This window comes from Myxocyprinus asiaticus, chromosome 49 (genome assembly GCF_019703515.2).
Source record: "Myxocyprinus asiaticus isolate MX2 ecotype Aquarium Trade chromosome 49, UBuf_Myxa_2, whole genome shotgun sequence".
Lineage (NCBI taxonomy): Eukaryota > Metazoa > Chordata > Actinopteri > Cypriniformes > Catostomidae > Myxocyprinus > Myxocyprinus asiaticus.
Genome location: NC_059392.1, coordinates 3,921,995 through 3,934,437, shown reverse-complemented (window position 1 = coordinate 3,934,437; position 12,443 = coordinate 3,921,995). Strand labels below are relative to the sequence as shown.

General features: G+C 39.0%; 1 protein-coding gene across 1 annotated transcript; it reads left to right on the top strand.

Annotated features, from left to right (window-relative positions):
• The first annotated feature begins 3,225 nt into the window (after positions 1 to 3,225).
• Positions 3,226 to 12,271, top strand: aspn (asporin (LRR class 1)). The gene is made up of 8 exons (XM_051694217.1): positions 3,226 to 3,436; positions 6,330 to 6,609; positions 7,289 to 7,401; positions 7,897 to 8,110; positions 8,698 to 8,808; positions 8,997 to 9,090; positions 10,657 to 10,795; positions 10,897 to 12,271. The coding sequence occupies exons 2-8, from the start codon at positions 6,372 to 6,374 to the stop codon at positions 11,092 to 11,094; spliced, it is 1,107 nt and encodes a 368-aa protein (XP_051550177.1). The 5' UTR covers positions 3,226 to 3,436; positions 6,330 to 6,371; the 3' UTR covers positions 11,095 to 12,271.
• The last annotated feature ends 172 nt before the right edge of the window (positions 12,272 to 12,443 follow it).

Genomic DNA, 12,443 nt, shown 5'->3' with positions numbered 1-12,443 from the left:
TCACAAATTCATATTATGAATGTTGGGCAATTCCAAGGAAATGTCAACCACATCATGGAAAAATAAAAAGTTTTAACCAAAGGGAAAAAAACACCCTATTGTGGTATAATGGATAATGCCACACACACCGCTAGAGGGCGCCGCTTGCTTACACAGCGTTGACTGAAGCACTGATTACAGTCTATTTTTAAGCTGTCAAGTTTTAGTAATCATGCAAGACCTATTGTGATTTCAATCTTAACTCAATCAATCGTGGAGCCTTAATGGATACCATACCAATGTCTCAGAAGTCAAAGTTTGCAGGTTTCAAAGTGTTTTGGATGGTTTTACCTCATCATGTATAGGTAAGTGCTGCTTTCACAACAGTCACTTCTGTAACAATGGTTTTTCCTCAATGTGTGAACGAGAATTATTAAAATTATATATTACATGTTCTTAGGAGTGCCAACCCTTCTACATATTGTGGTTATTATTATTTCTGGATTGTGCATTTGAATTCAAAGAGTTTTTACAAAGTGTGATGATAATTAATTATAAATGAACCACCGTTTTTTCATATCGGCGTTTTCATGCTTAAAACCGATTTGCCGATTGCCTGATAAATATCTGCGGCCGATACATTGGCTCATCCCAAGATACATAAAATATTAAGTCTGGTTTTCAGAGAATATACATTGAATTAAGTTTGTTTTTCTCACTCCATTGACATATTGATTATTTTGTTTTAAGCACAAATTGAGCAAAATTTAGAGGTTTATACTTAAAACAAAGAAAAAAACAGGAAATAAAAACTTATTTAATTTATAAAGAAAGTAAATTTATTTTGTTTTAAAGATGTTTAAATGTTTTTACTGGAAAATCAGACAAAAAACTGAGTATTGCAATGTTGTTTACTCCTGTGTTTTCTTTTTATGGGAGAAATTGAGGATGTAAAACAGAAAAAAAATGAGAAAGATTGGAAAAGAGCGAGGGAAACTACTGGTTTCTTACCACTCTTTCCAAGCACATTCCTACATTTCTACCTTTCCTTTTCAAACAAAGTCGACACTTAGGCTACTCCATCTGCAACTAAACATTTACGACACGATCGCACACATCATAACTTTGACATTTATCATGATGTTTATCCAGTGCACTTGTAACTGATCCTGGTCGCCCTGCTCCGAATGGGACTCAAACTGGTGTCTCCGGCCTGGAAGGCAGGTGCGCTAACAAGGAGGCTAAAGATTATGGCCTCTAGCATCAGTCGCTAGTGCACCTCTTGAGGTCAGAAGAGTGAGGTTTACACACTGCACAGCTATCTACCAGCTGGCTCCCATTACACTCACCCCTCTAAACCTCACTCCCATCCGGGTCACAGCACCATTGTAACCGGTCCTGGTCGTCCCGCTCCGAACGGGACTCAAACCGGCGTCTCCGGTGTGGGAGGTGGGTGCGCTAACAAGGAGGCTAAAGCTATGACTTCTAGCGTCAGTCGCTAGTGCACCTCTTGAGGTCAGGAGAGTGAGGTTTACACACTGCACAGCTACCTACCAGCTGACTCCCGTTACACTCATCCCTCTAAACCTCTCTCCCATCCGGATCACGGCACCATTGTAACCAATCCTGGTTGCTCCGCTCTGAACGGGACTTGAACCGGTGTGGGAGGTGGGTGCGCTAACAAGGAGGCTAAAGTCTACAGCCTCTAGCGTCAGTCTCTAGTGCACCTCTTGAGGTCAGGTGAGTGAGGTTTACACACTGCACAGCTATCTACCAGCTGGCTCCTGTTACACACTGCAAAAATAATTATCTTAGGCCACGTCCACATTAATAAGTGTTTGGTTGAAATATGTTTTCCATTTCCTAACGTCATAATTTTCCGAAGTATGTGGTACAAGAGTGCATTTTTGAAAGTCGCCGTTTTCAGTAGAAAATGCTTTTCCAGTGCAAATGAGAGGCATAAACATGGCAAAATCAATGCATTTTCAACCGAAAAACACATTTGTGTGGACGTGGCCTTTATCAGTATATTCGACTTGTTTTCCAGTAAGATGTTTCATTTGTAAAAGAGAAAGAAAGATTGAAAAAGAAAAGAAAGGAAACCACCGGTTTCCTATAACTCTTTCTGGAACGTGTAAGCACATCTATATATTTCCACCTTTACTGGTTCACCCTCACATTTAGCAACTGTAATAATGTCTACACCAACTCAACACACCACAAACATTTACTGGCTTGAGGTTGGTTATCATATTGGAAAGAATGCTGGCCAATGAGTCTCGGGAGAATGAACAGAGAAACCATGAGACACAGGAACTTCCATCATCTCCAGAGTCCCAGCCAAACTCAGGCATATGTGGCGCCACCAGTACTGCCCTGAGAACGGAGAGGGGTCACGTTTTGTGCTGCTGTAAGTAAACGGCCACATAAAGCCTGGAAAAGTTATTATGCAACAGCAAGTTTTAGATCAGACTTTGCAAATACCATTTTTTTTTAGCATACATTCAGTCAAAGAATGAATCAGCTGTGATGGTCCAAAACATGCTTTCCTCTTACCAAATTGTAAATGATGTCAGTTGTAAATTAACACTACAAGATCACAAGCAAAACATTTGACAAAATCAAGTTTGGTAGAGCGTTCAAAATGAAGGCACTTTCTTGAATTATTCTTGTGGATCCTCTGCAAGGACACCTGTGTGAACTTGAGGGGAACTGACTTCATACATCCACCAAAATCACATTGACACCAGTTGGTTTAAAGTCATTGCAAAATGGGCTGAGATAAGTGAAGTTAAGTATGAGAAAAGCTCTAGCAGCGTTTGTCTGAAGATGCCACTTGCTTCGATATTTTGGTGTCTATGCAATGAATTTTATACATGTGTCTACCAAAGAAAATCTGAGGGCAATTTGAGTGTTATCAAACCATTTCCTTCGTTTCGTTTTGATGAAATGTGGAAAAGTAATTTTCAATATTATCACAATAATGAATCAGCATTTGATCTAAAAATAGAAGCCCAAGAAATAACGCAAAATTATGCTTCAGCACACTCTGAAATATTTCGATAAGTCAAATTTCTGATAAGTAGAGGCCACCCACTGGCAATGTAAAGCACGATGAGGACGTATGAGAGCATCCCAGACGCCCACTGAAAATGTACGTGTACAAAATTGGCAAAGTTTCAAGTGTTAATGGAAAACATACGACCGGTAACAATGAGTGTTCAGTGCTAGTTAAACATCCAGCAGAGCTGTGTGCCGTTCCAACCCCTTATTCAAAAACTGCTCCTTCAACCAGCAGCATCCTTGTGCTCTCATGCTTTGGCGAGCGTGATCTCCATCTTTCGGCTTTCATGTGTGCTGCATTTCAGGTCCAGAGCTTCAATAAATCCTGATGTCTTTACTGAACTCATTCCTGGAGGCTAACTTGAGTTAAACAAGGATTGCACAGATTCGTCAGGTATGTCATCTTCACCAGAATCTACACAAGTGGATATCAAAACAGTGGCACAGCTTAAAATTGAATTATTGAGTTTGTTTTTTAAGTACCCTTGGGGATCTTCTTGGGCAAAGATTGTGTGATGCTGTACAAACTACCTCTCTTGTGTTTATGACATGTTTAATAGAAAAATAAACAATTGAATTCATCTGAGAGGAATGTTTTGAATTGCTCAGGAGAGAAAAATCTATTTATTAAGTGTTTTGGTGCTGAAATCTCTTTTAAAATCATGATGTTGAGCAACAGCTAAGCATCCAACAATGCATCTACTTTCTAGAGTTCAAGCGTTTTGATACTGGTGCTAACATTTGCCAGTAAACCATCTCCAAATTTTAAAGTGATAGACTTGTAATAATTTATTCACTTTTATGTCATTTCAAACCTGTATGAATTCTTCAGTTGATCACAAAAGGAGATGATAGGCAGAATGTTAGTCGCCTTTCAGTTTCATTACAAAGACAACATTTCAATGCATGGTCATATTTTCTTTTTTATTATTATTATTATTTCTACTCTTGTTCCACAAAGAAAAGAAGTCATTTGGATTTGAAATGACATGTGGGTGGATAAATGATGACAGTTTCTCAAACTTTCATATTTTGGCGAACTAGCGCTTTAAGTTTGAAGGAAAATAAATTCCTCTTTGAAATGTTGCAAACTCAGGTAAAAATGAAATCCCATAAAAAATGAGCAACATTCTTTGGGTTGGGAGGAAAAAAAAGAACAATGAACAATGTGTACGGAGAGCACCTTCCTACATATCCCAGCAAACCCCCCAAAAAATATGAGCAACTATGAGTGTAACCATAGTGATATTTCACAAGCATCTGCATAATGGTGGGTTGATAAGAGCGTCATTCAATGAGATTATGTAACAAGTCTCTTTAACCTCGGATCAGTTCCTATTGGTCTATCTCATGATGATCCTAGGGGTGTAATTATTTGCACTGACAACGATACGATTACGATGCATCGTAAAATCTGAAATTTGGTCACCATTCAATTTGATTAGATTATTTAAGAATGTTTCATTTTCGAAAATATGCAGAAAAAAGATTACAAGTTTTTACTAAATGTTCTTAATTCAGACAGCATGACACGCACAAGACTTGAGCACTAGAGTCACAAAGAGGTTTGGCTTATGTGTGGCTGCATATAAACACTTTATTAGGAACTTTATTAGGTAGACCTGTACACCTCCTTATTCATGTGATTATCTAATCAGCCAATGGTGTGGCAGCAGTGCAGTGCATAAAATCATGCAGATACGGGTCAGGAGCTTCAGTTAATATTCACATCAACCATCAGAATGGGGAAAAAATTTGATCTCAGTGATTTGGAGCATGGCATGATTGTTGGCACCTGATGAGCTGGTTTGAGTATTTCTGTAACTGGTGATCTCCTGGGATTTTCACACACAACAGTCTCTAGAATTCACTCCGAATGGTGCCAAAAACAAAAAACATCCAGTGAGCGGCAGTTCTGTGGATGGAAGCGCCTTGTTGTTGAGAGAGGTCAACGGAGAATGGCCAGACTGGTTCGAGCTGAGAGAAAGGCTACGGTAACTCAGATAACCACTCTGTACAATTGTAGAGAGCAGAATAGCATCTTAGAATCTCGTCGAACCTTGAGGCGGATGGGATACAAAAGCAGAAGTCCACGTCAGGCACTTTATAAAGACCATAGTGTTCCTAATAAAGTGCTCAGTGAGTGTACAAATTGAAAAATAATACTAATGTTACATGCATTATATATCTGATATGAATAAAGGATAACATAATGCAACATAATGAACACACGCTGGGACATAGCGTATAAAGTTGGTTTTGTTATGTTGTAAGTTTATTCATTTATCAATGGGAGAGGTGGTACAACGGAGGTGGCTCCGCTTGTCAAGCATGTTCACGAGAATGTTTATCTTTTCGTGGAGCCATGTGTCAGTGTATACTTCATTTGAACTTCGAGTGAATGAGTGAGAGATTTCGCTCATTAACATTTATTTAGGCACTGAATTTGTTCTATTCGTCGTTAAACTATTTTATGGAACAATAACAAATTTCCTGGAGATATAGAGCAATATTATTATAATATATTGTTTTTGGTGAAGACAGCAACAACGATTAACTTACTTTGATCAAAAAGATGAACTTGGTAGCATCCATCCACCCAGTGAACTCAGTAGTATGAACTTTTTTAATTTAAAGTGTGCTTTTCCCCTTCAATCTCGTATGATCCGCGTCTGTTACTAGAAGGTTCGTAATCTGAGAGGGTATCTGTATCACACTGATAATAATCGATTTACTCCATTCTTAAATTCAGTAATCGATGCATCAAAATTTCTGTCAGATCGACGCTTCCCGATGCATCAATGCATTTTTACACCCCTTGTTGATACTAACTAATAAACCAATCAGGATTGCCTTTATTACCAGTCATGAATTTAAGTAATTAATGTAGTCAAAATAAATATTAGGGTACTACATTTCTTCTGACACCATTTGATAGCTTTGTGTGAGGCCCTGAAATTTAAGTTGTTAGCTACTGCAAATCTTGACTTGCTGCAGTCTCCGTTTACTTTAATTGTATGGAAAAGAGCAGCTTGGACATTCAGCTATAAATAACTCCTTTTTGTATTCAACTGGGAGAAAGTCACAGGTTTTGAAAGACAAGTAGGTGAGTAAATGATGACAGAATTTTCATTTATGGATTAACTATCCCTTTAAACATTTCTCTTTTATTGTGTGAAACATAATAAATGTTACAACAACAGTAAAGGAAGTGTTACCATTTGTGTGCAACAGTGTTTAATTTTACAAAGTGCAAATTAAACAATGATTTGCGTTCATGCTCACAGGGCTAACTGGACTTGACTGAAGATCCAAATAAAAACGGCACCATGAAGGCACTTTTACTGCTCACCCTACTGGCGTTGTGTCATGCAAAACCGTACAAGCCAATCAACGTCATGGATTTCATGAAGAATAATGACATCATGCAACAAGATGTGGGTGATGATGATGATGACGACGACGATGACGATGATGGCGATTACGATAATTACGACGATAACTTTGATTCGAACTGTCCCGAATGGTGCCGGTGCTCAAAGAGAGTTCTGCAGTGCTCAGATCAGGGTAAGCATTTCTTTTCTTTTATTAATGATTAAATTTACTATAACAAATTCCATGAATCATTCAAGTTGAGCAGCATGACAGACTGCGTAGAATTGTGTAAAAGTTTCCAGAGGGATAAAGGTTAGGGCATAATTATTTTCCCGCTTGCCGTTACGTCTAGCGCATGGTCGAGCACTCTAGCTTTTCAAAATACACTCTTTTGAACATGAAACTGTACTACGACTGCTTTCTACTGTCATTGGTAGACATATGCATGGACAACACACACTTCTATTGGTCGCCAAACAGATAGTCCCGTCCCGAACTCACGCCATTTGTTGAGCCAATATTGATGGTCTGGTCGGGCGCTCAAACATAGATGAATGTTTCAATAGCACCACAGAGCCACAGTGTTTACTAATTTTTCCAGGAAATCAACTTACAAATGGCTAACTTTGTGTTGTTTCTACATATTAAGTTTGGATGGGAGCATGTATTCTAACATCGAAAGAATTACAGTTTATACAGCTTTACTGTAAAGAGTTACCATGCTTTTCAAAATTCAACTAAAGTATATTCAACAGTTGATACAGGCCAGATACTGCTGGGCTTGATTGTGTTGCTTGTCACTTAGAGAATTGGTTTTGCAATGGTTTTAATGTGGATGATGTCATTAAATGCACGATTGTTGTCTTGACAGGTCTTACCAAAGTGCCAAAGGACATTCCAGCAAACACAGTGCTCATCGATCTCCAAAACAATGACATCACCGAAATCAAGGAAGATGATTTTGAGGGCTTGAATAATCTCTATGTGAGCAACAAACATCCCATCAAACGCTGCTTTCAAGGCATTTTTAGAGTCACATTATATTGGGGTTTAAACAAGAACATCTGGAGACATGCAGGATTGCTGGGAAGTGGATATGTGGTAGCGGGATTATGTGGAATTCTGGACTCTGGGTGTTATTGATATTTGCATCTACTGTGGACTGTCTCATAGTTGTGGTAAATATTTGCTCGTGATTGGTGGTAAAATGGTTACATTTTCTTGCTGAGCAGACGGAATGCAGACAAAGAAGCACAAAAAACAAAGAGTATAAGAAAATAAAAATAGTCTATATTTTGCAAACAACAAGACTCAGAATTTCCAGCATCTTCCTGAACATTCAGAATTGATTACCCAATTATTCCTATGCCATAACATATGCTGCTATGTAAGAACATCAGACAGAACGTTAATGACTTTCTTCAGTCAAATGGGGTCTATATCATTGTATTTTTCTCAGTTCCTTGTCTGTTTTTGCAGGCCCTGTTTCTCCTCAATAACCAAATATCTAAGGTTCACCCAAAGGCATTTCGCAACATGGACAAACTCAAGATTCTCCACCTGTCATATAACGAGCTGACGCAAATACCTGAGAACCTTCCCAAGGGCATTCAATCGATGAGACTGCATGACAACAAGATCAGCCGAATCCCAAAAGGAGCATTTAAAGGAATGCAAGACCTAAATGTTTTAGGTAGGTCTCCAAAGTATCTAAAATGAACATGGTCTGAGCCAAGGCTGATTGTCCAGCCAAATGTGGATTATTAATCAGTCTCAGTTTTCTCAGAATCTGAGCAAAGTTGAGCCAAATCCGTCTGTCACAGGACAGATCGTAGTCAGAGAAACCAGATTTCGGTCTGATTTGACTACATGTGTAGTTACTGCATTTTGCAGGGCAGTATTTGTGTCTAACACAAGAGCAAAATAAATGAACAAACTGAGCTCACTTCACTTAACAGAGCTACATGCTAGTGGGTCATTTACAGATTAAGAACATTCTGCCACCTAGTGTCTACATGAAGGTCTCCATTTACTAACTGTCTAAACCCAATACAATTGGCTGAAACTCTTGATAATTATCTGAGAATAGAGGTTGTGTGGTTAAAGGTTACATTAAAGCTAATGTAAACAAACATTGCTGATTCAATCCACACAAGGAGTGATCCATAAGCACTGTGTTCTTGAGCAACAGGGGATTGTTCCTAAGAGTACTGTAGATAGCTTTGGACAAAGGTATCATCTAAATGACTAGTTACTTGGAATACTTTTTGATGTCTCTAGAGCTGAGTGCGAATCCAATTGCAAACAGCGGGATTGAACCAGGGGCTTTTGATGATATGGCAACTCTCTACTTGAGAATAGCGGAATCAAAGCTCACAGCAGTGCCTAGTGGTAAGTGTTAACATGAGACCTGAGAACCAACAGACATTCCCACATCTGGAAGAAAACCTTAAAGATGTGGGTCTTGTAACACAAAGTTCTTACAAATTTATTGATGTACTGAAGGATCCATTAGCACGACTGAGCACTCAAGTGACGAATGAGTATAGCAAGTCATCACATTTATTTGTATCCCACAGGTCTCCCGTCTTCCCTCAACGAACTTCACTTGGACTATAACAAGATTGGCAAACTAGAGGCAGAGGATTTCTTGCGATTAAAAAGTCTACAAAGGTAAAGATGTGACACCTTGAGTCATGGAATGGCCTTATTAAAAAAAAAACTCCCCCCTATAGGATTCTAGATGTTAAAAATATTTTCCCATATCCCAGCTTAATGTGAGACAACTATAAGTAAGCCATTCGTGGGTTGACTTCCTTGAAAATTGTAAATAAAGTGTCTCGAAGCATCCCTCCCTACTAAAAAGACCAGCTTAACCAGCATGTAATTCCCTTGCTGGTCTAGGCTGGTGTATGCTGGGTAGTGTTGGTTTGGTGCTAAGCATGGTATTTCTGATAAAGCTGGTTAAGCTAGTTTAAAAGCCTGGTGGGGACACCAGCACACCTGCATTCCATGCTTGGAGACACTGCAAAAAATTATTTTTGTCGTGTTTTGTCTTGAAAATCATTTTTTGCAGTGGACCAGCACCCAAAAACACAACATAAGCTGATTTCCAGCAATGCTGATCTTTTCAGCAAGATTGTCTGCACCAATAGCATGCATTTGGGACAGGACAACCTGTTGTCTGACCAATGGGACAGCCGTTAGGCACCACTTTTACTGTTGCTCTGACCTTCGTTTAGGTCCTTCATTGACCTTCGTCAATTCTTCTTCTGCCAAAACATTGGCACGTAACTTGTCCCGCACCTTTTGTCATTCACCCATGAATGAGGTGTCAAATAAACCAGCTAATGAGGAGAGGTGTGCTATGAAGTTTATAAGTGATCAAGGCTACGATGTTTGCCTGACAGGCGACTTCACACTGAAAATCAGAAGGATCATATCTATTGAACAGAAAGTCGTAGAGACATGGGGGTGGCTTCTTTTCACTTGGGGCAGTACAGCAACCCCCTCAGAAACACCATATCTCAGGACCTGAAAATTGTAGAGACATGGACTTGGGCCAGTGTACTGAGGCTCTTGAGGGCACCAGAATATGGTGGAGGGCTCATTTGACTTTGGGAAGTGTACTCCGGTGTACAGGTGAGACATTGTGGCGGCAAGTTTTTTTGTGCTATGACGTATTGAAATGCAGAGGGATAATATCTATGGAACAGAAAATCGTAGAGACGTGGGGTGGCCTCTTTTCACTTGGGGCAGTACAGCAACCCCCTCAGAAACACCATATCTCAGGACCTGAAAATTGTAGAGACATGGACTTGGGCCAGTGTACTGAGGCTCTTGAGGGCACCAGAATATGGTGGAGCGCTCATTTGACTTTGGGAAGTGTACTCCGGTGTACAGGTGAGACATTGTGGCGGCAAGTTTTTTTGTGCTATGACGTATTGAAACACAGAGGGATAATATCTATGGAACAGAAAATCGTAGAGACATGGGGGTGGCCTCTTTTCACTTGGGGCAGTACAGCAACCCCCCAGAAACACCATATCTCGGGACCTGAAAATTGTAGAGACATGGACTTGGGCCAGTGTACTGAGGCTCTTGAGGGCACCAGAATATGGTGGAGGGCTCTTTTGACTTTGGGAAGTGTACTCCGGTGTACTAGTGGGACATTGTGGCAGCAAGTTTTTTGTGGTGCAGAAATTACATAAGTCACGTTTTAAGATGTGTCTTTTACAGGTTGTGGCTCGATTTCAATCAAATAAAGTCTGTGGAGAACGGAACTTTCGCCGGCATTCCCAAAATCAGAGAAATACATCTGGACAACAATAAACTGAAAAAAGTTCCTCCTGGCTTGAACACCCTGAAATATTTGCAGGTAAAGAAAACTTCTGCTATCTAACCCATAAATATGTATGCAACAGAAACACATACTAGCCATGTGTAAGGACATCTGATCAACTCCATTTCCTCCGTTAGGTAATGTATCTACATGCCAACAGCATCAGCTATGTTGGAGTAAATGACTTCTGCCCTTTGAGAGCCAGAGCAAAAAAGACCCTTTACACTAGGATCAGTTTATTTGCCAACCCAGTGAAATACTGGGAGATTCAACCGCCCACTTTCCGGTGCGTATCAAGTCACAATGCGGTGCAACTGGGCAACCACAGAAAGTGAGCTGAGTGGTTCTTACCAACGTAAACCATCTTTCCACTGGAGGAGAGCATTTGTAATCAATCTTAGGATAGTCATAAAATTCATCCTAATGCAATACAATATTCTTTCATGCCATCACAGTGATGTACAGAACCTAATTTAACCCTTAATCAAGAGCATCATATCTGCAGTGGCTTAACACTCAATACTTGAATTTGGTTAGGATTTTAATGGCATGACAGTATGCCTAGTGGGATATTCTGCCGGGATGTCAAGTACGAATGAATTGGGCTTGTTTTAAAATAAACAACACAGTATGCAATAGATAAATAGGCTTTCATAGTTACTGTTTACATTGAATTCCTTTTAACTGGGTGAAAAATCTAGTCACATATTCGTGAATAATAATTTCCCCAGTGTATTGAATTTCTATAAATACTTATTTGCTTCAAGAAACAACTGTCAAGAATGAAAGAAAAAGAAACAAAATGTACCAGTTTGGCCAGTTTGTTCATTGTTTTTAAGAATCTACGAATTGAATACTTTTGTATTTTAGAAAATGGGCATTATTCATTGGTACTTTTGAACTGTTTTAGCGATATTTCTATGAACAGCAAATGTCATACAACAAAATTTTAAAATTAATTTCTGATATTGCATGCTAATTTTTGTGTAACTTTTTATTTATGGTATTATTTCCTCTCGAATATTATATGGACAGACATTCTGTCAGATCGCAGAATGAAAATCCTGAACTTTGTATGGACCACCTGGTTGGTTGTAGTTTACAAAAGAGTTTCCCTGATTCTCAGAACTTACTGTAATTGCAACAAGTGTTTGTTAACCAGCAGTGTTGTGTCACCTGTATCCAATTCAGATGTTGTTTCTTTAGAAAAATAAATAAAAATCATGTTTTGTGGTCAGTAAATCTTGTTCACCTCAGAAAGTTAAAGAATGTGCACATTTGTCCAGCAGTAAGACAAAACACCAGCAGATGGAGACTTCAGTGTAGGATTTGGCTTGTTCTTCAGGACTGGATAACTCAATGAAATCGAACCTCTGAACTTCCAGAAAGACAGTAGCTCCATGGAGAGCGTTGGGTTTAATATAGCCAGACAATAGGGATGTTTTGTTGAAATCAGGTTAACTGTATATTCATTATGTTATGTTATTGTATGCTATTCGAATAAATGTGAACTTACAGTCCAAATAACTGTTTCTAATTCATATTGTTTCACAATTGAAGACACCAGTAAATTCCTCTAAGGAATATTTAATATTTCTCAAATCATCACAAATTTTGATAAAGCTGAAGTGTGTAATTTTATTCAGTGTTAAAATAATTTCTGTTAAATTACAGCGGCAACTAC